At 38.6% G+C, this 27,080-nt stretch overlaps 1 protein-coding gene and 1 long non-coding RNA gene across 3 annotated transcripts; one reads left to right on the top strand and one right to left on the bottom strand.

Moving 5' to 3' along the window:
- Positions 1-550: 550 nt before the first annotated feature.
- Positions 551-24,434, bottom strand: si:dkey-122a22.2 (uncharacterized). Of its 2 annotated transcripts, none has more exons than XM_059568412.1 (11): positions 24,213-24,434; positions 22,474-22,633; positions 22,169-22,240; positions 21,993-22,069; positions 21,126-21,226; positions 19,056-19,172; positions 17,728-17,802; positions 4,754-4,892; positions 1,713-1,795; positions 845-941; positions 551-744 (listed from the first exon to the last, which is right to left on the bottom strand). In XM_059568412.1, the coding sequence occupies exons 2-11, from the start codon at positions 22,559-22,561 to the stop codon at positions 577-579; spliced, it is 1,017 nt and encodes a 338-aa protein (XP_059424395.1). In that variant the 5' UTR covers positions 22,562-22,633; positions 24,213-24,434; the 3' UTR covers positions 551-576. The 2 variants fall into 2 exon arrangements, with proteins under 2 accessions (XP_059424395.1, XP_059424394.1); XM_059568411.1 differs by lacking the exon at positions 24,213-24,434 and adding an exon at positions 23,314-23,483.
- On the top strand, positions 23,882-25,231 carry LOC132158828 (uncharacterized). The gene is made up of 3 exons (XR_009437717.1): positions 23,882-24,173; positions 24,347-24,397; positions 24,480-25,231. It is a non-coding gene; the product is annotated as an uncharacterized LOC132158828 (long non-coding RNA).
- Positions 25,232-27,080: the final 1,849 nt, after the last annotated feature.

The raw sequence follows: 27,080 nt of genomic DNA, 5'->3' as shown, positions 1-27,080 counted from the left end.
TTACAGGTATCATCAAAAGGGAAACATACATGTGTGTGTACATTTTTTTAATAAATTATATAATTTCTACATTTACTGGAAATACTGGGGTTAGTAGATAAATACTTTTGTGTATAGGTTCAACAAGGAGTGGAGCACACAAAATGGTTGATTTCTTACAAAAATACTTTATTTAGAGGCTAAACAAATCTGTTTAGAGGTTTTTTTCTTTGCACTGAACACTTTAGCATTTTTTGCACCTCTTTGGCCTCTAAATAAAGTATTGTTTGAAAGAAATCTGAAATGAGTGAAAAATGACTTCATGACAAGTTTTTTTTACTTTACTTTAATCGCAATAATAAAAAGGTATTTTGACAAAATATAAGTACAGTTAAATGCAGTTAAATTATGTCTTCAGCCATTCACCAAAATGTACAATCCATCAACAAAATACAGAGATTTCAGCTTCCTTTGTAAGCAGAAATATGAAGCTGTTATTTGGCCTCTTGCATCACTGAAGAAGAGTATGTGACAGCTGCAGGGAAGGAGCCATTATTGATCTGTTGTTAATAGAGAGGCTGCATTTTCTGAAGCATCTCACTGCTTTTGTTGGTTGGACTGCCTTTGTGACACGAGCTTATGCAAATGTTTGATAAGCAAGGATGGATTTCTGTAGATCATGTGACGATCCGCCTCACGAATCTGAATGTGATTGGCACCAGGATAAGAGCGCTCCAAAAACTTGCTCTGAAGTTCAGCAACCACCTGACAGTTAATGAGACGTTCAGCAAAGGATTTGCCTCTGATTAAAACTAACTAAAGTTCAGAAGTGAAGGCAGAAAGTGGGACTGTGAAAGACACTCACTTGGTTGAGATCTGAAGGAAGCTGATCATCAAAGGATTCCCCAGTGATCACATGCACAGATGTCTTGCTAGAGAGAGGCTTATATCTGGAGATCTCTCTGAAAAAGTCGAGGACATTCAAACAGCAGCATAAATGAAGGCAATTCACACTTAAAACTATTATTCATAATTACAAGAAAAAACCTCAACATCTGATCCCACCAATGTTATTTTAGTATCACTGAGATACTATTATAGCTTTATTAATATTTTAATAGTTTATTTCTGTTTTAATTTAAATTAGATTTACATCTGTGTTTTTGTAATTTTTATTAGTTTTGGTTTATTTTATTATTATTGATTTAATTTTCAATTTTTTATGGTTTTTATTCTTTTTTTATTATAGTTTTAGTTATTTAAGTACATTCAAATCAACTAAATGAAAACGTGAAATGCTGCTTAGGCAACTAGTTAAAATAAAATAAGATTTTACTTTTTTTTACCTTTTTTTGTTCATTTTTATTTTTTTATTTTCATTTATAATCCATGTGCAATGCATACTTTTGACAATGGTTTTAAAAGTATTTAATCACACTTAAATTTAATTCTCATTGCATTATGTTATAAACAATAATTACTGCAATAAATTCACGCAGGTGTCCTATCAGAGTAATTACAGGTGAATATCATCAGAATAACTATGACCATATTTTATTAACGAAAGTGTCCTAACGAAGTCTTAATTTTAAACAATATTATAACAATTTTCTTTTTTTTTTAAATTAAAAACAAACTCAAATTTCTTGTGAAATATGGTTGAAAGAATGTTTTTAGAGGCCACTATAAGTACAGGCATTTATAAAACTATTCTTTGAAGCTAAAGAGGTTACCTGACTTGAGATGCGCTCTCATTGAGAAAGAAATGCTCATCTACTGCAGTGCTCTGATGGGCAGGGTTACACAGCAGATATTTCTGACAGGACAATCACAAGAAAAAAAAAGCATTACAAGCACTGATTTAAATGAATCATTTAAATGACATTATGCATTAATTTGATTTCTATCTTCACTTAATAGCTGAGACAAATGTATTTATATAGAGGTGTATTACTGTGTACGCCAAGACAGCAATCAAGGTGGAGTTATTCCAATATTTAATTTTCACACTTTGGTGATTGTAATATACATGCAGATGACGAACACTCTCTGTGACCTCAGACAGACACACTTGAAAGCTTCAAGTCAACACTTGAGTCAACAGCTCGAGAGGAGCAGATCCTCTCATGAAGAACAATCCTCCATTCTGAGAGGCAGAGCGGTCAAATTAAATGTCGACAGACATTTCAAGAGGAGCCATTCCTCTCAGTTAAACATGAAAGCACAATATAGCCACTAATTGCTATTTGATTGACTATGTTTCTGTGTAAAGAAGTGCAGTCCAAGCACTGACATCACCTTTTCCTTTATTTCTTTAAATCATGTGATTTGTAGTTTGAACATACATTGACAAAGTCCCTATGAGCAATAGACATGATTATCTGGCTTGAAATTCTTCAAATGCCTGACATTAAGAGAACATGGCCTGCATTGTGACAATTTTTATACTGCATTTTTTTATTTATTTTTTTTATTATGCATGCAACTATATTGAGAGACAAAATATTTGTACTTTTAAAAATGCATGTCACTCTGTAGCTTTTTTAAATTAAATTAGTGAAAGCAAAAAGTTTTTTAAAATAGTGGACATTTTTTAAAGACTATTCTGTATATTGTAAATAAGACAAAAGTCCAAAAAGTCAGTAGGTTATACACTAACAGTTTGCTGTGATATATATATATATATGCAAAGCAGAAGCAAAGCAGTTTATTCAGTGAATTGGGGCATCTTTATTGACTACCATGCAAGCAGTTCTCCAAAACGCCAGTGCCATTGATGTATCTGAAGTTTCTGAATGTAGCACAAATGTAGTTAATATGCATCTGTGGTTGCAATCATAACCTGGAGATTAATTTATACATTTACAATAACTGTACACTAAAACCGTTCCATGCCATGGATGCATTTACACCAACACAAGCAAAGTTGTTTTTGTCTCTAGCAAACAGCCAGATATTTTAAAGCTCGTTTATTTTGTTTTGTTTTGTTGAAATCTAGCGTTACAAAGAAACATATTGCTTTCGTTTTATGCCTGTAATCTTTCCCAGGCAAATGAGACAGAGGTCTTAAAAACACTGTGTCTGTTCTATGCAGATAGAGAGGAAGGATGGGCATGTATGAAATAAAGAAAAAAAAATAAAACGCACTTAGTCATCAGCACCTTCCTGTTGTGCATTAATTATTTCAACCTCCTTATAAAGGCGAAACATTCCTCTAAATCACCTCTACCGTTCCTCAGGTCAGCCTTCGATTCATGTCGTAAATGGGAATCTGTAGCTTTTTGAGCGGAAGAGGGGCCATTCAAAATTCTAATAAATGTTTTGCATATTCGTGGCCGCATTTTAACGTGCATGAAATTGAGTGGATCTGGAGCGAAGAGATCGGCCTCGTAGCTTCCTTGACTGCACGCGGTTGTTTTGCATCGTGACTGAGAAACCCTGTCTGAAGGCGTTTTAAAAAGCCTCCACGTCACATTCACACAATCCGGGAAAGTTGTTCATCTGATCATTAAACTGCTTCTTGTTCTCCAGAAATCCTGCCCCGCATGTCAAACGGCTCTTAGTGACAGCTGTAATTTACGCAACAGCACCACCAAGTGGCCATGTCCTGAGAAACGTTTTAGTCTCGCCACCATCAGTAATAATCAAGTTTGTTGAAATTCCTCACAAATAGTAAAACGTTAGTACTTATATAAACGAAGGACGATTTCATTTTTACTTGTCAATGAAAAGATTACTAAAAAGTCTTTATATACAGCAATGTAACTTGCACTGCTTTGCTTTTTTTTTTTTTTTAAATCGAATGCAATAATATGCCAAAGATGAAATGTGCAATTAAATAATGTTTTTAAACAGATTTCATGAAAACTCAGTGTAAGAGGAATTTCAGAGGAAGAAAACGAAATGAATCACAAAGGTTTAATTATTTGTATTGATTGACAGCTGTGAACTAAAACGTAACAATTAAAACCGTTAATTCAGAAATGAAAAGAAAATCATAAAATTACAATTAATTTAATCTCTTGACCGATAATGTTATGACTTTGACTATTTTTTTATTGTAATATATAGGTAATATATTACCTATAGGTTTACAAGTAGTATAAAAAGTTACTGTGTTATTTAAAAAGAAAAATCATTAAATTAAGATGATTCATTAAACAATTATTTGAATCTGTTGAAATCTATTATGTCTTTTTTGTAAGTTAAACAGCAAAAAGTTGTTATTTCAGAACTTTGACGGGAAAAAATGAAATTATTCAAAATGTATTTTAATCTATTGGTAGCAAGTCATTTTTTTAAATGTTGTAATAAAGCTATATATATACACTAAGAATCCTGAAATTATTCACCTTGAATGTTTTTAATATTTTGACAGATATATATATATTTTATTTGTATGTGTTAAATGGGTGAAATCAAATTTCAGAACTACAAAATCATGAGAAATCATGAAATTAATCATAATTAATCCATTCCCAGCTAGAATGATTTTTTAATCGATTTAACAAGTGCTACTTGAAATTGATTTAATATCTTTTACCCCTGGTTGAAGAAAATGAGGAGCAGTGACATCATAATCTTTAGTTGTATATTCACTTACTGATCTGCTTACGAGACACAATTAGCCTTTAAACACTGAAAACTGAAACAGAATCTGCTAAACCTGAAATTAAGTGACCACAATAGTGCTTAATTATGGCGGATTGTTGACTAAACGGATAAGTTTAATCCATGAAGTGTTAGCAGGCTCAGATAGAGTTTATGGACTGACCTGTCGCTGTATGAGTTCCTCTGAGACGTCTCCTCCCTGAAAGACCGGCTTCAGCACCCCCAGAATAATGAGCAGACGACTCAAACCTGCTGCTGCAGAGAACTGCATCATCTGCAGGGACGGGACGAGGTGAGAGTACCTGTAGAAATATACAAACATAAGACCATTTATTCAAACCAACTGTAAGGGTCACAATGAGGAGATGTTAAAGGCCAGAACACTGGAGCCAGAGGCGCACAGAATCAGTGACAGGCGTCTGCTGTGATGAACTGCATTAATTGAGCGGTCATTACCCGCGCATGAAGGACTAAATGACTCCTCGCTGCGCTCTCTAATGCGTCACAATGAGAGCTCATTTATGAAGAATGAATCAATGACACAGAAACACTGATCAACGCTCTCGTGAAGAATATTTAGACACGTTCATTCACACTAACACACACGTGATAGACTCTTCTGTCGATACTTTGGAGCTTGCTGGAACATTGCTGAATGGTTGCTAGGGAGTTGCTAGGGTATTATGGGCTTGCTGACTGCTCCAATTCAAAATCTGTTCTTCACAAAATGTCTATGATTTCTTTTCTTCTTCTTCTTCTTCTTCTTTTTCTCTTTTATCATCCAGCAGGCAGAAATTTACTAGATCAAATCTAGTCTGATCGCTTCAAAAAATAATAGAATGCCTCTCCTCAAAACCCAAATGATTCGACAGACTGAGACTAAAATCTCAAAATACTTTTTAAAAATGAAACATGTGATTTTGAAAATGTAAGCTATAAGGGAAGTTTTGTGCATGTCCACAAGCGGTTTTGTAAGATATCATCTCATTTGAACAATGAGAAAAAAAGACACTGCGAGTCTTTTAAAAAAAAATTTGCCAATTCACCTAACAGCCTGGAATTTTGAACTTTTGACAAACAGGAATTATCACTATTAAACAAACAAACAAATAAATAATTGTGCACTTAAATGTTTTTAAACAGAAATGAATTTCAAAATTAAAAGAAAGTCATCAAACAAATCAATAATTTTATTCTTCTGACAGCTTTTTTTAAGTAGTAATTTACAAGTAAAAATGTAGAAAAGAAGACAAGAAAAAAAACACTAATTTGTTGAACAATTACTTATTTGAATCTACTTGAATCTACAGCAAGATTTTATTTTTATTTTTTAGAATTTTTATAGGGTGGGTTAAAATGTACAAAAGTAGTTATTTCAGCAATTTATCATAATTCGTTATTTTTAATATATATTTAAACAGAGTATGGACTTTTTTTTTTTTTACAACACCCCCTTCTCCAAAAAAATACAAAATTAAATAAATAAATGCATTGCGTGAATGTGTGTATGTGTGTGTGTGTGTGTGTTAAAACTACTACTAGTAAATATCAAAATAATAAAAATAAATAAATTAAAAAACCAACAATTATAAATAATAAATACCATATATAAATTTAAATAATAAATAAATTAAACTTGTGGTTTAATCAGTATATATTGCAAATAATTCAGTTTTAAGGTTTTTTAGCTGCTTTGATGATGGAAATACATTTTTAATTTTTAACAATTTTGTAAATGCCATGCAACTTCACTGTTCCTGGGTTAGCAGTTTGAATCAGACTCACTAAGTGAATCATTCAGAACCAGACAGAGCCACGAGTCATATTTCAGTCACATCCAACTTATCTCACTCCATTTTATTTCTGTTTGGTCATATTAAATTACAACTAAAATTTATTTGGCTCCTAAATGTTTCTTTAGAAAAACACTGTAATAGAAGTTATGTGCTGCAGTTCAATACATACTTTAGGTGTTTGTTTAAATAGATAGTTAGTGATACTCCAGAAAAATACACATCCTAACGCTTGACCTTCCATCAAAAGTTTAGCATCGAAAGTTTAAGACTGAAAGTTTGAGCTCATCTTTTTAAATATTCTTTCCCATGTCAGTTTACCCCTTTTTCTTCCCATTCTTCCCTGACACCTTTTCATCTGTCAGCATTTCCCCCAAAACATGGCCCGTATCGAGCCTGACAATTTGATTCGGAGTCAAATCAGTCCGTTCGCTCTGACATTTTATTTCCACCTGTCCTATTCTCTCCATTTCGTCATTCTATCAATTCCTCCGGTGCTAATTCTGCCCGGTAGGTCTGGATTATGCGCAGGAAGGCATGCGTGTCAAAGGGAAATTTAGCGAGGGTAAAGACAGCCCAGATAGGAGGATGAATTAAACAGATAACGGCAGGCAGACGGAGTGAGGAAGTCGTGTCAAGCAAAACGCCTCACCAATGTTGGTCATTTTCCCTTCCGTTCTCTCTCTCTCCTACCTCCCTCCTTAAGCATGACAGAAAACTATCTAAATGAATAGAAAAGTGATGAAATGACTTTGGTGCCGTGGACTTTCTGCTCTTTGACTTCCCATCTGGATTAGTGCAGGCTGAATGGAGTCTGTTTCTTTGGAAAGAACCAACACATGAGTCTGTCTGAATGTTTCTCTCTCTTTGACACACACACATTCTGTTCTTGATAAGAGTCCGTCTGAATTTGCATGGCAAATTATGCCCTGTACGACCACTAGAGCTGCCCAGATGGACTGCTACACATATAAGGGAGACAAGGTTATTACAAACAAATTATTCAACTGACTATTTACCATGATTCAAATGGATATACATTCTAGTCTAATACAAACTTTCTTATTGTTGTACTATCTAGTTCATATATTAAATTTTAATTGGAATGAAATTGACATTTGTATATAGCAAAAGCAGTGCAGTTCAACAGAACACAGTGAATATCTCTAAATGTTAAAGATGAAATATCTAATTCTGTGCCACTAGCATCACCATGCAAATAAATTAGCAAAAATGATCCTGAACATGTAATATTGGTTGAACAAACAGATATGGAAAACACACCATTCTTAAATGTTTAGGTGGTTTAAGGATTATGCAATGCAATACAATGAGAGTAATAAACTAGGTATTGGGGTGTATTAAACCAGCCTAAGCTTGTCTGCGGGTCTATTAGCTGGTTTTAGAAGGATCTGGAGAACTTTCCAGTCTGCTAGGCTTGGAGACCAGCAGAAGATCAGATTGGCCAGGTTTAACGATCACCTTTAACTAACATAAATACCAGAAAACAAACTTGGGCTGGCTTTATATATATATATATATATATATATATATATATATATATATTATATTATATATTTTATATATTTTATATTATATATATATATATATTAGATATTTTTGTGTGTGTATATATATATATATATATATATATATATATATATATATATATATATATATATATATACTAACTGTACTGTATATATGAACTCAATGTACTAAAAGCATTTGGAGTCATTATGAAAAAAATAAAAATAAAAAAATAAAAAGAGTTGTTCCAGAACACACAAATTTTAGCATTGACCCTGACTCCAGTAAACAACACATTTGATTCTTCCTTGTCTCGTGACTCAGAAGTATGAACTTAATGTAAACTTAAAATTACAATTAGAGTTGAGAAGCTCAATTAATTTCAGGAAAGTTCAAACTATTTCAATAAATCCACTTGATTTGGCTCAATCGCTCAAAAAATCTAAAAAGTTTTCTTGAATTAAAATGTTTGTTTTTTTAAATAGTATGTAGGAAAATTGTATTTTTTTAAAAAAGCATTACACTTATTAAACTAGATTTTTTTATAATTGTTCTTGTATTAAACATTTTGAATCTCCTTGACAAAAATGGCCATTCAGTTGAAATAATGTTCCCTTTTATACGGTTTCAGAAAACTTGCATAAAGCAGCTAGATAACAGCTATAGATTAGTCTTACTGTTAACTATAGCTGTATAAATGTACAAAGAAAAAGTTCCAGAGGTTGTGAGGTCATTCTGAAATCAGTCAGTAGGGGGCGGTCAAGTCTCACTATGACACACTGTGAGTGCACACTAGCAGGGAAAGAAAGACTACCGTGGCCATAACTTCATTACTGAAGATGACTGACACTAGAAGCTCTAATTACTGTTAATTGTCATTATTGAAGCCAGGTCTTGTAATTCCAGAAGATCTCTCACCTAATGCAGAAGAAATGAAAGAAAAGCTACACAAACATTACAGACAAGGCCAGCATTTTTCGAATATGAATTTCATACACATATGTATGACAGAAGCTGACTGATTGCTCGATTGATTTGTCAGTGTCCGTTAGAGGATCTCACTGTGAAGTCTTCCTCAATCATCCTGTAGGGCCTGCTCAGCCCTAGTCTCATCCTCAGACGTCACGCTCACGGACCGCCGAAGGTCTGGCTATGCGAGACTAGCTCAGCCCTGCAGGGTCTTGCACCACTTATCCCCTCTAAAGGTGCCTTCACACTAATGGCAGTTAAATCTCAGGAGATCAGCAAGTTTCTGTGCTACGTTAGTAGCTAGTAGGCAGTCCCACTACAGTCCAACACCTCCAAAAGACAAATCACATCTTCTCACATACTGTCGTCTCTCCTATTAGAAATCAGCTGCCAATTTGCATAAACTCTGTCAAATGAGTCAATGTTTGCTCTGGTCACCACAAAACTCTAAGTTATAAACAAATAGTCAATCAATTCATTCAATTCACTGTTATTTTATTTTTCCTGACAGGTAACGACAAGCACAGCCAATAAAATATCCACAGATAATGGTGGCCAAAATAGTGTTTGATAGAACATAGTCTAATATTCAAAGTCATGTCATTCATTCATGTCTTCATGCCATCAAAATATGCCTGATGTCTAAATAAATAAAGGAATAAATGTGCATATCCATTTCTTAAAACTTAACATCATGGTGATAAATAATACAGACAGACAGATAAATAGATCACAGAAGGCAGAATAACGTACTCGGTTACTAACGTAACCTCGGTTCCCTGAGATGAGGGAACGAGTACTGCGTAAGCTAGCTTACGCTATGGGAAAAGGTCCCCATTTCTCGAGAATATGAAGCCAAAAATTATCCTTAATTTTTAAAAAATGTAAAACGCAGTGCTGCAGCACAGCAGACCCAAGCGAAGCGGCTCGCGCGCTTATTGGCTGTGCTGCGGCAACTGCAGCAACCTATGGTGAGGCGGCGGAGAGTAACGAACCAATGGGGGCGCTTCGCGCCCATTGGACATCAGAGCGCGCCAAAATAGGCGTGGCTGGAACTATATAAGCCACCGCTTCACCATAGGGATCAGGTTTTAAATCGACTGAAGCGATCACCCGGTCCGAGCACATAGCACGGCAGGTTACGCAGTACTCGTTCCCTCATCTCAGGGAACCGAGGTTACGTTAGTAACCGAGTACGTTCCCTTTCGAGAGTACTCTCGTACTGCGTAAGCTAGCTTACGCTATGGGAACACAATGTAAAACGCCGTGCGTGCTCGGGAACTTCGACCTGCCACAGCCCAAGGCGAGAGCTCGGGGCTTTATAGCAGGAGAAATCCCAGTCCCAACAGCCAACCTTAGTGAGCTTTATATAGGGAACGAAAAAAGGGGGACGTGATAAGGCTTAGCACGTCTATATAGAAAGTACCCTGGCCTGCAGGGCAGGGACTTGCAGATTATAGAATCTAATAAATGTGGACGGAGAGGCCCAGCCTGCCGCCGCACAGATATCATCCAGTGGTATCCCGCAGGACCACGCCCATGACGAGGCCATACCTCGGGTGGAATGGGCTCTGATGCCGAACGGGCAGTGAAGGCCCTTAGATTTGTAAGCCAGCGAGATAGTGTCTACTATCCATCGCGATAGGCTTTGCTTCGTGGTGGCGAGACCTCGGGTGCGCCCACCAAGCATATGAAGAGCTGGTCCGACCTCCTGAATAAGGCGGAGCGCGCAATATAGGTTTTAAGAGCCCTGACGGGGAAGATGAAGCTCGCGTTGCTTTCGTCGCTTTGCGAGGAAAGGGCTGACAGCGAGATGACCTGCGCTCTGAACGGTGTTGAGAGCACCTTGGGGACATAGCCGTGTCTTGGTCTGAGAATGACTCTGGAGTCATTAGGCCCAAACTCGAGACAGTCAGCGCTTACAGATAGCGCATGTAAATCCCCCACTCGCTTGACTGAGGCCAGAGCCAGTAGAAAAGCGGTTTTGAACGAAAGAAGCTTCATATCGACAGACTGAAGCGGTTCAAAAGGGGGGCCCTTTAAGGCCTCTAGGACCGTGGACAGGTCCCAGGAAGTGATTGAAGGGGGTCGGGGAGGGTTCATCCGACGAGCTCCCTTAAGGAAACGAATGACCAGTTCGTTTTTTCCCAGTGATAGGCCGGCCACCGGAGCATGAGAAGCTGCAATGGCTGCCACATACACTTTGAGCGTAGACGGGGATCTGCCCGCATCTAAACGCTCCTGTAGGAAGGAGAGTATCTCCGACACGTCACATAAGTGAGGGTCTAGGTTCCGTGTCCCGCACCAGGTGGAGAACACTGACCATTTCTGCGCATATAGGCGCCTGGTTGAGGGCGCTCTGGCTTCCGTAATGGTCTTTAACACTCCCTCAGGGAGGTTCCCGGGTACCCGTTGAGGGGCCATACATGAAGGGCCCAAAGTTCGGGGTGGGGATGCCAGAGCGCGCCCTTCAGCTGCGTGAGGAGATCTTTCCGCAGCGGTATTGGCCATGGGGCTGTACTGGACAGCTGCATCAGCTCGGAGAACCAAGGTTGGGTCGTCCAGAGTGGGGCTACTAGCAGCATAGCACATCTGCTCTTCCTGACCCGATCGATGACCTGCGGCAGCATCGCGACCGGTGGGAAGGCATAAAGCGGGCATCTGGGCCAATCGAGGGCCAGCGCGTCCCTGCTCTTTGAAAAATATATTGGGCAATGAGCGTTGTCTTCTGAGGCGAAGAGGTCGACCTCTGCCCTGCCGAAGATGCTCCACATCAACTGAACCGTCTGTGGGTGAAGAGACCACTCCCCAGGGGGAACATTCGCCCTGGAAAGCATGTCCGGGCCCCGGTTCAGGATGCCAGGTACATGCGCTGCCTTTAGCGAGCGCAGATTGCAATGTGCCCATGTCAGAAGACGCTCGGTCAGGGTGTGCAAGGTTTCTGACCTGACACCACCCTGGCGATTTATGTAGGCCACCACTGACATGCTGTCTGATCTGACCAGAACGTGATGGCTCTTTAAAAATGGGAGGAAAGCTTTCAGGGATAGTTCGACTGCTATCATCTCCAGACAGTTTATGTGTAACAGTCGCTCCGGGCTCGACCAGAGGCCGGAGGCAGACCTGCCCTCGTACAGGGCGCCCCAACCGAGGTTGGATGCATCTGTCGAGACTACTTTCCATTTCGAGACAGCGCCCGTGCTTACGCCTAACTGATACCAGTTGGCTATTTTCCAAGGGGCCAGAGCTGCGATGCAGCCGTGGGTCACCCTGATGCGCGCGCGGCCGGAAATCCAGGCGCGCGCTGGAACACGGTCTCTCAGCCAGCGCTGTAGTGGGCGCATGCGCAGCAGGCCCAGTTTGAGAACCGCAGAGGCTGATGCCATCAGACCTAGCATTTCCTGAAATCGTTTGAACGGGTAAAGAGACCCGGCTTTGAACGACACGGCTAAATGCTGAATAGTGAGAGCGCGCTGTGACGTCAGACGCGCTGTACATGTCACAGAGTCTATGTCTATCCCCAAAAAGGAAATCCTCTGGCTGGGAGACAGAGCGCTCTTGACAGTGTTGATCGTGAGACCCAGGCATTCTAAATGGCTGAGGATCCAGGATCTGTGTGTCGTCAGTAGTTCCTCGGAATGGGCTAAAACTAGCCAGTCGTCGAGGTAGTTCAATACTCGCACTCCCCGCATTCTCAGGGGTGCGAGAGCGGCATCCATGCACCGCGTAGACGTACGGGGCGCTACGGAGAGGCCGAATGGAAGAACCATGTACTGATAAGTCTGCCCCTCGAAGGCGAATCTCAAGAATGGCCTGTGATGGGGTGCTATTTGAATGTGAAAGTAAGCGTCTTTCAGATCCACTGAGAAAAACCAATCCCTCGGGCGAATTTGCGCGAGTATTTGTTTGGTAGTTAACATTTTGAACGATCGCGTCATAAGCGCTTTGTTCAAACGTCTGAGATCTAGGATGGGTCTGAGACCGCCATCCTTTTTTGGTACGAGGAAGTAGCGGCTGTAAAAGCCTGACTCGCGCTGCGCAGGGGGGACAGTTTCTATCGCCCCTTTTGCAAGAAGGTTTATCAGTTCGGCGCGAAGGACGTGTGTCATTTCGCTTTTCACTTTCGTTTCGACCACGGCGCGAAAGCGCGGCGGTCTGCAAGCGAACTGGAGCGAGTAACCTCGTTTTATTATATTCAAAACCCAATCTGATATGCCGGGGATGGCCTGCCATGCAGCGGCTCGTGCGGCTATGGGTTGAATGTGCTTCGGGCACTGGCCGCCTGTTATGAGGGGACCAGTAGCTCGAGTATGCTGTGCTTGTGACACTGTGGTGACAGCGCTTATTTGTAGGGTTGCGCACTAACAAGTGGGCACGCGCGCTACATTTAGAGCACCTCCGGCGCGAGCGGGAAGGTGGGCATGAAAGGAGACCCGAGTGAGTCTTTGTGACACTTGGGGGAGTGTGTATACATGTAGGGGTGCGTACTGTGTAGTGGGCACACTGCCTACATAGAAAAAGCTCTTTTTGTGCTTTATTGAGGTCGCCGTGAAAACGGCGTTTGTGTGCAGGCGTGCGTGCATTGTAACAGGCTCGTTTACTGCAGTATAGACATCTCCAACCGCCTTTAGTGAGGGGATTGGAGGAAGCATGTGAGGTTTCTTGTGTGGTGGTCCGGCCGCAGCGGGACTTAACCATGGTCTTTTCAGCCCGAAGGTCAGGGGGGCTTCGGAGGCTCGGGGTTCAGCACAATCCTGGGCCGAGGTCCCCGTCTCTCTGGCGGTTTGCGGCTCGTAGAGCGAGAGCGGTGCTGGGTTTTGGTCGCTGGGCGAGACTGTAAGTCTGGCTGCGATGGCTTCGAGGTCTGAGGGGGCGGCGCGTTTCTACGGCGTCCCGCAGCAGAGCTAGAGCGTTTCGGCAGGAAGTGTCTCATTGCCTGCAACGTTTTCTGAGCCTCAGTGAAGCGTTCAGCGAAACCCTTAACCGACTGGCCGAAGAGGCCGGAAGGCGAGATAGGAGAGTCGAGAAAGGCGGATTTATCGGCGTCTTTCATCTCCGTGAGCGTGAGCCAGAGGTGTCGCTCTAAAACAGCGAGGCTTGCCATGCTTCGGCCGATCGCTTGTGCTGTGGTCTTTGTCGCACGCAGGGCTAGATCAGTAGCGCTGCGGAGATCTTTAAAGTCATAGGTATCTGGGGCAGACTCGTCCAGGTTACGGAGAAGTCTGGCCTGAAAAACCTGCAGCACAGCCATGGTGTGTAGAGCCGAAGCGGCTTGACCAGCGGAGGTGTAAGCCCGACCATTCCTCACTACTGGACGCGGAGAGAGAAAGGCGCTGCTCGTCCACGAAGAGGACAGGCGAAGGAGCGAGAGCGGGCGAGGCACGCGGGGAGTGTTCCGGCGTGAGCTCGCGTGTAACAGTATGCTCAGGCATTCTCTGATCGCGGCGTTTCTTACGCGGCCTTTGAGAGAGAAGAGGTGGAGCGGGTGGAGCATCGTGGCTGGTTTGAGCTAATCGAGCCCGCAGGGTCGATATAGCCATGTCGTCGCACTCAGGGCAGCCGCCCTTGAAGAGTGCGCTCTCAGCATGCTCGCGGCCCAGGCAGGAGACACAGATGATGTGGCGGTCCTCGCTGGGCAGAGGGCCTCGGCAGGAAGCGCAGGCCCGAGGCATTTACAACAATGCCTCGAATTCTGGAGGAAAAAAGTGTGATGCAGCGGCAAACACACTAGCTTTGAAAAGGATATAGTCACGCCGGATGGCGCAGCAGGAAGCGAGTGCTGAAGGCGGCGTCGAGATGAAGCACGAGCCGGCGTCCTCAGATCTGCGTTGCAGTGCTATCCCGCTGAGAGGCTTTTCGACGGCGTGTAGAGGCTTCTCCGGAGAAGACAGCGAAGTGCAGGTGAGATCGCTGAAGGAGATGAAATCTGATCCCTATGGTGAAGCGGTGGCTTATATAGTTCCAGCCACGCCTATTTTGGCGCGCTCTGACGTCCAATGGGCGCGAAGCGCCCCCATTGGTTCGTTACTCTCCGCCGCCTCACCATAGGTTGCTGCAGTAGCCGCAGCACAGCCAATAAGCGCGCGAGCCGCTTCGCTTGGGTCTGCTGTGCTGCAGCACTGCGTTTTACATTATTTAAAAATTAAGGATAATTTTTGGCTTCATATTCTCGAGAAAAGGGGACCTTTTCCCATAGCGTAAGCTAGCTTACGCAGTACGAGAGTACTCTCGAAAGGGAACAAAAGTTCAGTCCTCTGATTTTTTTTTTTTTTTAAATCAGCCATATAAAATAAATTCCTGTCACTGAACCATTTGATGTGCACAGACAGAAAAGACTTTATCTTGGGGAAATCCCTCTCGAGAGACACTTTGAAATCTGACAATTCTGACATGTTTACGTGTAGATGCCAGCATGGGCTTTTCTGACAGCTGCTTCTGTTCCTTCAAAAGCAGAAACACAGTCTGTACTATGTAAACCTCACAGGAACTGCATTCAGCTGCTTTTTGTCAGCACAGCAAAAAAAAGACAGAAAAATACCATCTGTTCACAAGCAACCGTATCCGAGAAGACTAGAAAAGCCAGCTAAAACCAGTGTTCGGAATAGAAGCTGGTTTGTTTGTTGCTGGATCAAGATGGTCTACTAGCTGATAGCCCAGATCACTTAAACTGTTGAAAACCCCAATTTTCTGATTTAAGCTGGATTTACCAGGATGGGTAGATTCAACTTGACTAGTCACCTCTGAAGTGCCAAATGATTTTCATGATCTGACAACTTCTTAGTCCCTGACCGCACATCAGAGTTCAGACAGGATGAGAGCCAGGACACTCTGCTGCTCCGTTTTGTTCTCCAGCGATTGGGAGTGACTCATTTTGTCGGATATAACGGAACTCATTTCAGAGTGAGGCAGCGTTAATGAGACGCTCTTTTGATGTGGAAATCCTGCTGGCACGGGGAAGACACTGATACCGTCTCCGCTGTCATCCTCAGGTGTGTCCGCTCTCCTTATTGGACACCGGCAGTTTATCTCTTAGTCGCCACACAAGGCTTCTTAAAAGGAAGGAGACAGCAATTACGCACACTTGTGACCCAATTAAATCCATTCAAAAGAACACAGAACCACTGCAGTCAGCAAAACAAAGAGTATTCTTGGTTTGAGTTTACACCTCATGTAAAAGCCTCTCATTGCTTGCCTGCTTTTGACACACCTTGGAGACACTTAGCAACATAAAATGAATCGCTAAGCAGGAAATGGGCCTAGAAAGTTGTGTTAGTCCAAATATCCTGAAGCAATCTGTGCAAGTTTGGTACGGGAATTTAAATAATAATTTTGAATTGGAACCAATCCTAAAAAAGATCCTGCTTAAAGCAAATAATAAGAATTTTATAAAAATAACAGGGAAAATAAAAAAATATATATTTTAATTGTCTATATATCTGATACTTTAATCTACTATAGCTTTAGTAGATTTAAAGGAAATAATGCTGAAATAAAATAAAAGATGAACAAAAAATTAAACAAAAATTAGAAATGTTGCCTTAACAAGCAACTAAACTAAGCTGAAGTATTGAAATGTGTAAAACTGAAATAAAAATAAATAACAGCTATATAGATATATATTTTAAAAAGTATAAAATGACAAAAGCACACAAAGAACTAATATTTAAAAAAAATAACAGCACAGAAATAATACCAATATAACAAATGTCAAGGATCAATATTACAACATTTTTAAACACAAAATTTTATAACTGCAGATTTTAAAAATAGAGTATAGAAAATTCCAAGGATCATTCCAGCCTGTGAAGCAGTTCTAAAAAAAAAAATTCTAATACAATATTTCCCCAAAGACTTAATTTTATATTCCACGGCTATGACATAATCGCAAGCAGAAGTGTTTAATACATCCTCAGCATCTTTAATTAAAACCAAGATCAGTAATAAAACTCATGTGATACGGATATCAACTGAAGCCCTGAGTTTATATCCACAACATTTATTTCAGTGTGTCCTAAGTAATTGGATTGCATGTACAGCGTCTTGCACTCAATGGAACAAGCATCTATTAATCAAAGCGTAATTGCGCACATTTCCCAGATAAATGGCGCCATTTCACCTCCAGTCATGTACAAATGAGTCAATCCGGGCATATTCATTTCTTATCTAGCTGAACTCATTCGAGAGGTAAAATGGTGATAAATAATAGAGGTAGAAGTTTGTGAAATGAGATATTCTCCGTGAAGGAAGCAAGGGCTTTTAAAGAAGCACAGAAGGGATCTCGGAGGAACTGCGATCATGTCACTTCTAAATGACTCCAATAGCAGCTAGAACGAGGCCAGGAAATGCGACTATTTCTTACTGACTTTCACTGAAATTGAATAGATTCAGCATGCTTAACTAAGGACATAAACTGCAACTTGCTGTAAATACCCAGGTAATTGGAGCTGTACATGGCTGTTTAAATATTTAATGAGTGCTTACATTGGCTTAATATTAGTGTCTGTGAGCACTGAGCAGCTCAGTTTCTCAGCACTAACGTGTTGACAGAATGGCTTGTTTTAGCTCTGACAAAAGATGTGGTAAATGTAAACATTACCAGAGTAAATATTTGCTTTTACAATGATTTAGTTCAAATCTTTAAAAAAAAATTAGGATCACGGATCAGTTCAATCTGATTGGGACAATTTACAATTTAAAAATGTAAATGTACTAAAAATACAAGTTTTTTAACACCTGCAAAAAAAAAAACCACTTAACCTTTAATATCTTCCTCTGGCTCTCAGCATTAGGATGGAGCTGGGATTTGACAGATCATGTTTGTGCTTCACTCTCTCTGATGACTCACCAGTACTGCTGCCACTTCTGCTCCTCAAAGACATCCTCTGGGATCGGATCGATCAACACCAGGTCAGACACTTGCCTGAAGAGACACAGAGAGACGGTGAAAAGACCACATAGAGGATGTTTCTAGAGCTCAGATGAGACCCCACACACCGATCGAGAAATGAACAGTATCTATCGCGTGAGATGAATGGGCTCAGAGCCGCAGCGGGGAAAATATTTTCAGTCCTTGGGCGCTACAGGCCTGACGCAGCTGAATTTATGGGTCTTGAAGCTGCACATCAGAGCAGATGAAACGTTAAATCTGTCAGATGGAGGGAGGGAGGGTGGAGGGGTTGGGGGAGTGTGTGCCAAAAAGACAGTCCCAAGCTGCTCTGATGGATCTTTTGGTCATGACAGGTATAAATGTCTGGAAGAAAAACCCTGTTAGGCATATGTATAACACTATTTGCCAATGTACTGTACACTGTTTATGAAAGAAGTCTTTTTTTCTCATCAAGGCTGCATTTATTTGATCAAACATACAGTAAAACAGCAATATTTTAAATATTATTACAATTTAAAATAACTTTTTTTCTATTTGAATATATTTTAAAAAGTAATTTATTTATGTGATGACAAAGTATTTTTAGCGTCACATGATTCTTCAGAAATTACTCTATTATAGTGATTTAGTGCTCAGATATCAATACCGGTTCTTATTATTATCAGTGTTGAAAATGTGTTGTTACCAGTGCTTTTACGGTTTTATCTTTTTGTGGAAACCCTGATATATTTTTTTCTGGATTCTTGATATATTTTTTCTGGTTGTCTTAATAAAAGGTTCAAAAGAACAGCATTTATTTGAAAAAATAAATATTTTGTAAGATTATAAATGTTTCTACTGTCACCTTTGATTAATTGAATGCATCCTTGCTGTATAAAAAAATATTAATTATTGCTCCGAACTTCTAAATGTATCAAGGTTTCCACAAAAATTAAGAAGAACAAAAGATATCATCAATAATAGGAAGAAATGTTTCTTAAGCAGCAAATCAGCATATCAGAATCATTTCTGAAGGATCATGCGACACTGAAGACTGGAGTAATGATGCTGAAAAGCTTTGCATCACAGGAATAAATTATATTTTCAAATATATTTAAATAAAAAAAAAACAGTGCTTTTAAACTGTAATAATATTTCAGTTGCTTTTACTATATTTTGATCAAATAAATGCTGCATAAATGACATTAAACATAAATGTAACACGCATTCTGTGGTGGAAACAAACTTCCTGACATGTTCAGATATGATTGACTGACATTTTTTCCAAACAGAACAGTATGACTTACGTGTCATGGATGTGGCTGTAGAACCTGCCGTTGAGCGTGCCCAACTCAGAGCCAATCAGGATGAAGGGTGTGGCTATATCTGCAGCCTTGACCAATCGATGAAGGTCATCCACCATCCTTAAGGATGAGAAAGGAGACATACGGGTCAGGAATGAGTGCAGGTTTGTGCAAATAAAGTCTAGACATGACTCACTTGACATTTAATTAATCACGAGACACATTATGACACACATGTCTGTTCACCTCCAGATGGGACACCCACTGTCCCAGACTGCTGCCGAGTTTTTAAAGCGGTCAGTGATGTTACATGAAGGACAAACTGACCTCAAACCAGAGGCTGACATACTAAACTAATAAGCACTATGTACCATGAGACACTAATGGGTTTTATTTCTGACATCCTCATTAACTAAAAGGCCATGAAGATTCAGTGGGCACTGAGTGATTTACTGCAGTATGTCTTCAAGATGTGCAGGGGGTCAGGAATAACTGGAGACTGACCGACATTGCTTTTCTCAGACTGATATCAATATAGATTCCATTATTCCTTTTTACAGAAAAAATTTAATTTAATATTAGTTTTATTTCTACTTTTTGGCTTAATAAACAAACATTTTAATAAAATAATAACATAATAATAATAATTATTATTATTATTATTTATAATAGCAATAATTATGGTTGTTTATGCAATTAAATGTATGCTTATTATTATTATATTTATGATTGTTTTGGCCTGTGTCTAATCATTAAGCACACATTTCTGGTGATTCGTTTAAATTAAGGTGGAAAGTGTGCATATTATTCATTATTAAAAAAAATTATTATGCTTCATATTTAATTCAGCAAGTGCTGTCCTGGTATTATTTAAGTGTTGGTTTGTATTTTTTTATTCAATTGTGCAAAATATAATGTTCCAATATAAAAATTAAATATAAGTATCAAATAATGAGTAAAGGAAAAAAAAATTAAATAGTGGTTGATATTTATTTTTGGAGCACACTGGAAAAAGGTCAAGCTGAGCACACTGAAGGATACAGTATTATACACAATGTTTGTACAGTAGTATATACACATAGTCAATCATTCTAAGAACAAAACGGCACATGTCCTTGTCAAAAATTAAACTACTGGCTTTCCTTCAACATAAAATCAAATCAGTTTCCAAATGAAAAGGTTTCAGGAAAGAACAAAAATGACAATACTCCACATTTTTGCTCCTGGCTTATTGAACTTTAGGAAAATGTAATCTTGCTGTTTGCCTTCTAAACGTGCCAGACAGGAGAAAAGAGGAAACTGATAGCCAACTCCCCTGTCCTCTCGCTACACCTCACTTTAATGCATGAAGAAATGTTATCATGTCAACAGCAACAAGATAAGAGTGACTCCACATGTAGGACGAATAAACCTGAAGGCAGAGGACAAGGACAAAGACATCTCTGTCCTGAAGCATTGATTGAATACTAGAGCAGGTCAATGTCAAAGACACGAGACACACAGACACCTGCCTGTGGATTAAAACTGTTAACATGGGAGGAGTGTTTCTTTGTTTTAGATTTATTGCCTAATATAACCATAAAATATTTATGTATTGTAAAAAAGTACACTACAATTCAAAAAGGGTCTGTAAGATTTCTCTTTTTATTCATTTATTAAAATAATAAATTAACACTTACAAGCAAGGACACGTTAAATTGGTTAAAGACATTTATAGTGTTACAAAATGTTTCTATTTCAAATAAAGGCAGTTATTTTAAATAAATTATTTAAAATATACAAATAGAGAACACTTTTTAAACTGTAATAATGTTTGACAATATTTTTACTGTATTTTTGAGGGCTGATGAGCAAGTGACTTCTTTCAAAAATATTAAATCTTCTCACCATATATATAGCAATAAAAAAAATGTAATTGTGTCAGGAGGTCAACTTTCATTTTATGGACCATGGTGGCATCATCATTTCCCAGAACACTCTAACTGATGCCAATGTTATTAGGAAATTGTTTTGGTGCTGTCGCACCTACAGTTTTGGAAAACTGTTTAGTTTCAGACTAAGACACTTTCATACCTGCCAGTGGTTGATATTCCCCAGACTTTCTCTGTGCCTGTAGTTTCATTCTGCAGGGTTCTTCGGCTGAAACCCAGACCGACTCTGTCATAGGTGCACACCTGAGAAACAGATCACAGAGAAACCTCAACTGACACTCAAAAATAGTCATTGATAATTCCTTTAGGAAACTTCACCTGCAAATAAAGTGTACATTAAACATACTGTAATATTCACAGTGTTGCACAATTTAATGCTGCAACTCCTTTAATCATCAATAATAGCAATTGTTTGCTACATTGTCAGACTCTACTGAACAGTCACTGCAATGCAGGCCATCAGCAGGAATCTCCAACACACAGCATGTCACAGAAATGCTTCACTGCCTACAGCAGCACATGCTCTGAAAGCTGAAGTCTTGTAACTTCTCTGAAGAAGCAGAAAAATCAATAATGCCTTTACGTCCCTAAAGTAATGACTCACATCAATAAAAATGTGGTGCTGTTTTGTTTATTTAATGTTTTACTTGATATCAGTGAAAGGCTTTCTCTTATCATCCCTTAATGGAAGAGTTTTCATTAGTTCATCCTAAATGGCAAAAAGCTTCCGTTAAGTAAGTGGTTTTTGTTTTCCACTATTTTGTAGATTTGGAGCCTAAAAGGGGGTTTAAAAATGATTTCAGAAAGATAGCAGTATCACTTTTACACTTTTTCTTCTAGTAAAATCTGTCTCCCGTTGCATTGTGTGCCAGTGCTGACCATTCAAATATGGGGAAATATGACAGTGTGTACTGCATGCACAGAAACACATTCATGCATGAAGCTACATGAAATGTATTACCAGTTTCCGAACGTCCAGCAGACGTGCTGGCAGTTTGTTTGAACTAACCTTTGTGGATAATGAGAGACCCTCCTGCACATAGTACCAAACATCTGAAGACATCCCTGCTGGAGCATCAAGAACAACTGAAACAAAAATCAAACATCATTTTCACTGTGCACAGTCCACAATATAAATATCAGAATCTTCTTTCCATTTTTGGTTTAACTATTAATTTAACATACCAACAGGTCGTCCGTGTCCTTTGCACAACAGATGAATATTTTGGCCAAGGCCGATATCAATTAGCTGAGCACCTACATATATCGAAAGAAATATTAAAACAAATGAGCTGAAAGTTACCAAACTGCACATGATCCTAAGGCCTTCCTGTGGCCTGTTTCATAAAACAAGTTTACCAAATAAGCCAGGTTTATTTTGGTTAGTCTGACTTACTCTCAGTTGATTTGGTTCTGAATAAGTCAGAATAACTGAAAAAAGGCTGGCTTGTTTGGTAAACTTGTTTTATGAAGAGATGATGAGGTCTCACCTGCAGCTGACAGCACCTGTCCCTCTCTCTGCAGGGAGGCATAGTTCAGGAAAGCTGGAGTGAAGATGATGAAGAACAAAACCTTCATCCAGAAGGACACAATAGTCCAGCAGCTCCTCTGTGAGACAGGCACAGCAGTAGCACCAGAGTCCTGTGATGTCTGTGGTGGGACAGTTGAAATTACATGTCAAGCAGTGGCATGATATACTCCAACTTAAAAAATTGTATATATATACATTGTATAATTTCTATTATACATACAGTTTTATGCTGATAAACCAAAATATCAGCCATTTTCATAGTTTTCACATTATCCAATTAGTTTAAAAAAAAAAAACAACAGCCTTGGCAACACGCTAATTTTAATTTAATTTAGCAAAAATGTACCCACAGTTTCATATTATTACCTTTATTTATTTCATTATTCTTATTTAACGATTTATTTATTATCAATAATCTATAATTTAGAATAAACTATGACAGTCATACAGGTGAGGGTATATTTATTATTATTAATAATCTATAATTTAGAATAAACTATGACAGTCATACAGGTGAGGGTATATTTATTATTATTAATAATCTACCATTTACAATAAACTATGACAGTCATAAAGGTGAGGGTATTTACAAAAGAAAATGTGCAATGAAAATGTAACAAATAATAATACAATGATTCTTAGATTCTTGCACCGATTCTTATTCACGGGGTACTTCATAATATACCGTGGTAATACTACAGTCGAGAAGTATGGAATTACCATGGTACCTATTGTTTAGTTGGTAAAAACCAAACACACATTCAGACCACGAGTTGCAGAGTTCACTTTGATTCATCACCTTCTTTCTGTCAGGTTTGACACTGTCCGCATCTTCTCGTCCGTTTGTCCTTCTGCGCAACATCTTCTGATAGTTTTAAGTGCACTTCACCCACGGGACAGATAACGCATGATATTACATTTGTATGAATGAGTGTCAAGCATGCAGACACTTCCGCATTTACGGGGACCCATGAGAACCAAATGCGTTTCGTAAAAGCCGCGATCAGCGACGTAAACTAATTTAAGAAAATAGATACGCTATCCATATGCCAAATTACTATAATACCATATGTTTGTATCATATTATTATATACTGTGCCTTCAACAGGAGACAACAAAGTTCCATAGATAACAATAAAATAACAGTATATTTATAATACTCAGTGAGTTTCTAACCTAGCAGAGCAGAGGACGTACAGTATTCCTATTAGACATTCTCTGGTATTACGTCATATTTTCCCAAACTTTATGAACTTACGTCTTTTGCTCAATTGATGAAATGACACACTATATGAATATGAACTATAATGAATAAAGTCTACACATAGAAGGCTTCATTACAAACGGATGCCTCTTATAATAGTTAATAGGAAGCGCAGTGTTTTTTCCTCAAGGTTTTTGGGCCGAGATGAACCCAAACGCTCTGGAATACACTACTTTAATTGCAACGACACATCTGTCCTGTAGGAGCCGCTGTGTGACGTTATATCCATCTGCACGTCTCACCATCTTAAATCACATTTTATGTTACACTTGCTAGCAGAAGGACATACGGGACCAGTGGAGATGTTGAGGGGTTATAAGATAATATTTAGTGTGACAGCAGAAATAAAGGTCATTATAAAGGTCAGTTCCAGCACTGCAAGGTTATTCATGAGTGTAAGTGAATTCAACACATGCACGCCACAGGATACTGACCCTCTCTACGTCCTGTATATAGGTCCAGTTCAGAGTTTAATTATGTATACAGCACTGGCAGTCATTCTAAGGGCAGTGATTCTGTCACAGATGTATGTAAATGTTGATTTTATGCATCCTTGCTTTCACCACAGGTTTACATCAGAGTCCACCATCCATACCGAACAGACTCTAAAGTTCAGCCTGTGAGCAGCCTCAGTTTGTTTGCTTTTTAGATGAGGTAGGCCATGCTAAACTGAAAAAAATTTACATGTTCCTTCTCTGCAGAAACCCTGAGGAAAATAAAACAGCGACGATGTCAAGTGACAGGAAATGCAAGACTTCACGCTGTTCCTCAGACAGCAGGTGGTCTGTCATGTGATCTCGAGCGTGGCTCTCTGTCTGTCATTCACAGCAATCACTGAACGATACCACTGGCAAACACTGCAGAAGGACGATTTCTCAGACTGTCAATCATCACGGTCTGTTCAAACATGTCTCATGTCAGTGATGCCAGAAGTGTCATGCTTGTTCAAACCAAGGGAGCACATGTGATTTTAAAGGAATAGTTTACCCAAAATGAAAATTTGTACTCACCCTCAGGCCATTCAGATTTATTCAGCCTTAGGCCATGCAAGATGAAGATGAGTTTGTCATAACAGATTTGTGGAAATTTTTTATCATTACATCACTTGCTCACCAATGGATCCAGTGAATGGGTGCCATCATAATGAGAGTCCAAACAGCTTATAAAAACATCACAATAATGTAACTAATCCATGACCTGAGTGTTAAGACTTTTTTTTTTTTTACTTCAAACCCTTGCTTCCAGCTAAAAATATGAGTTCTGTGTTTATAATGTTGTTTTAACTGTTGAAAATGTTTTGTCTGAATCAGGAGAGAAATATGCACAAGAACATGCAAAAACAGTTCTAAATAGGCAAACTTTTTCTTTAAGAAAACAAAACATTTTCACTGGCAGAAGCCCTATTATGGATTTTGGACTGGTATTTTGGGCAGAAGCAGCAAAACATTTCTCTTAAAAATATATATATTACAGTAATTAAAGGATGGAAGTCGTGTGGAATACTTGTGGATTATTGTGATGTTTTATCAGCTGTTTGGACTCTTCTGATGGCACCCATTCACTAAACAAAATCCACTGAACAAGTGTTGTTATGCTAAATTTCTCCTAATATTCCTTTCAACTTTATTAAAGAAAAAAATAAAGATTGAAAGTTTTTTTTAATTCTTTTAATTGATATTTTCTAATGACAAAATCTAAAATCTATACAATTATTAACAATGCAGAAGAGATGTTTATAACAGATTTTTAGAGAGTGTGTCATGTGAACCACTTTTATGTAAATTTATCTAGATTTAAATTTAGATTTAGGCATTCGGTAGACAATTTTGGCAATTCAAGTGAAACATTTTTATCATTATTATCTTGTGTTATTTGGGAATCAAACCCATGACCTTGACGCCTCTGCTCTACCAAGATAAAAAGTTATTATTTTATCTGCAGGATGCTCTCAGAGCCAACCGAAGCTGTGGAGAAGCTCGCAGTAAATGGATAAAGGAGGTCTGAGACTGCAGCCCTGCGTTAGGTTCATTGCAGTAATTAAATGAAAGCAGGCATATATGGATAATAAATGGCAGTTATTGACGCGACTGTCAGGTATGGCGAGGGTGTCAGATATTTTTAAACAGCGATGTTGAGGCCTGGCAGAGGCTTGCTTTTCCAGATCTGCCGTGAGCTCAACCTCCTGCAGCTGTTTCTGTCTGGCCTAATTAAACTCTGCAACGACTGCTCTAATTAAATTCAAACCATACAGAAGACAGAACAGAATCTGACCATTAATATCCAGAGGCTTCAGCCATTATGTAATCAGCTGGAAAATGTTATTGTATGGATGTATAAAATATTGTGAGAAACTCTAATTAATGTAATCAGCATTTGCCATGTTGTCGGCACAGATACATAACTTAATCATGATTTTAGCAGCATAAAATCTGGACGTGAATGGAATAATGAGTAAGGATATATTATTTTCCACTCAAATGTACTCCATTTATATTTGACCTGTGCATCTACAAAACAGGTCATGTATGATTATATCAGTATTATTTTAGCATCATTGATATACTCTAATTTCAGTCAATATTTTAAATGTGTTCTTATATATATATATATATATATATATATATATATATATATATATATATATATATATATTTTCCTTTGAATGTCAATTAAAGTTTTAGTTTAAGCTAAGTAAACCTATATTTTTAGGTTTAGTTTATTTAGTTCACTTAAAACGAAAACAAAAATGAGAAATGCGTTTGTGACTATCTAAAATTAAATAAATGTAGGTTTTTATATTTAATTTTATTTCAGTTATTTCAATTAATGATTTTTTTTATTTCAATTAATGAACTTTTTTTTTTTTTTTAGTTAACGATAACCCTGATAGGAGCATGTTTCTGAATCATGATACTTTATATAATTTCATTTTTATTTCTTTTCAGGCAAGATGATTTACAGAAAATGTTAACACCTGAGATTTGTTAATATATTAATTTCAGGAGCAGTAAATTGATTAAAATCACATCATGTTTGCTACAATTAAGGAAGATGTTTATGAACACTGTTTCAAAATTTCAGTGAATAATCATCATTGATTTCAAATAATTACACAAGAAAACGGGAACATATAGGAGGGAAGCAATGAACCAGGTGACATTTTTTATGCACGTCTCTGTCATTAAAGGAATATTTCACACAAACATTAAGAGTTTTGTCATTGAGTCTCACTAAGTGGGTTAATCTTTGTGTGAGTTACTGCTACCTAATTAGATACCTAACTAGTCCTAAGCTCAAGGAGT

The sequence above is a fragment of the Carassius carassius genome, chromosome 15 (genome assembly GCF_963082965.1).
Source record: "Carassius carassius chromosome 15, fCarCar2.1, whole genome shotgun sequence".
Classification (NCBI taxonomy): domain Eukaryota; kingdom Metazoa; phylum Chordata; class Actinopteri; order Cypriniformes; family Cyprinidae; genus Carassius; species Carassius carassius.
The sequence above is the reverse complement of the archived record's forward strand: the minus strand, read 5'-3'. Positions and strand labels throughout refer to the sequence as shown.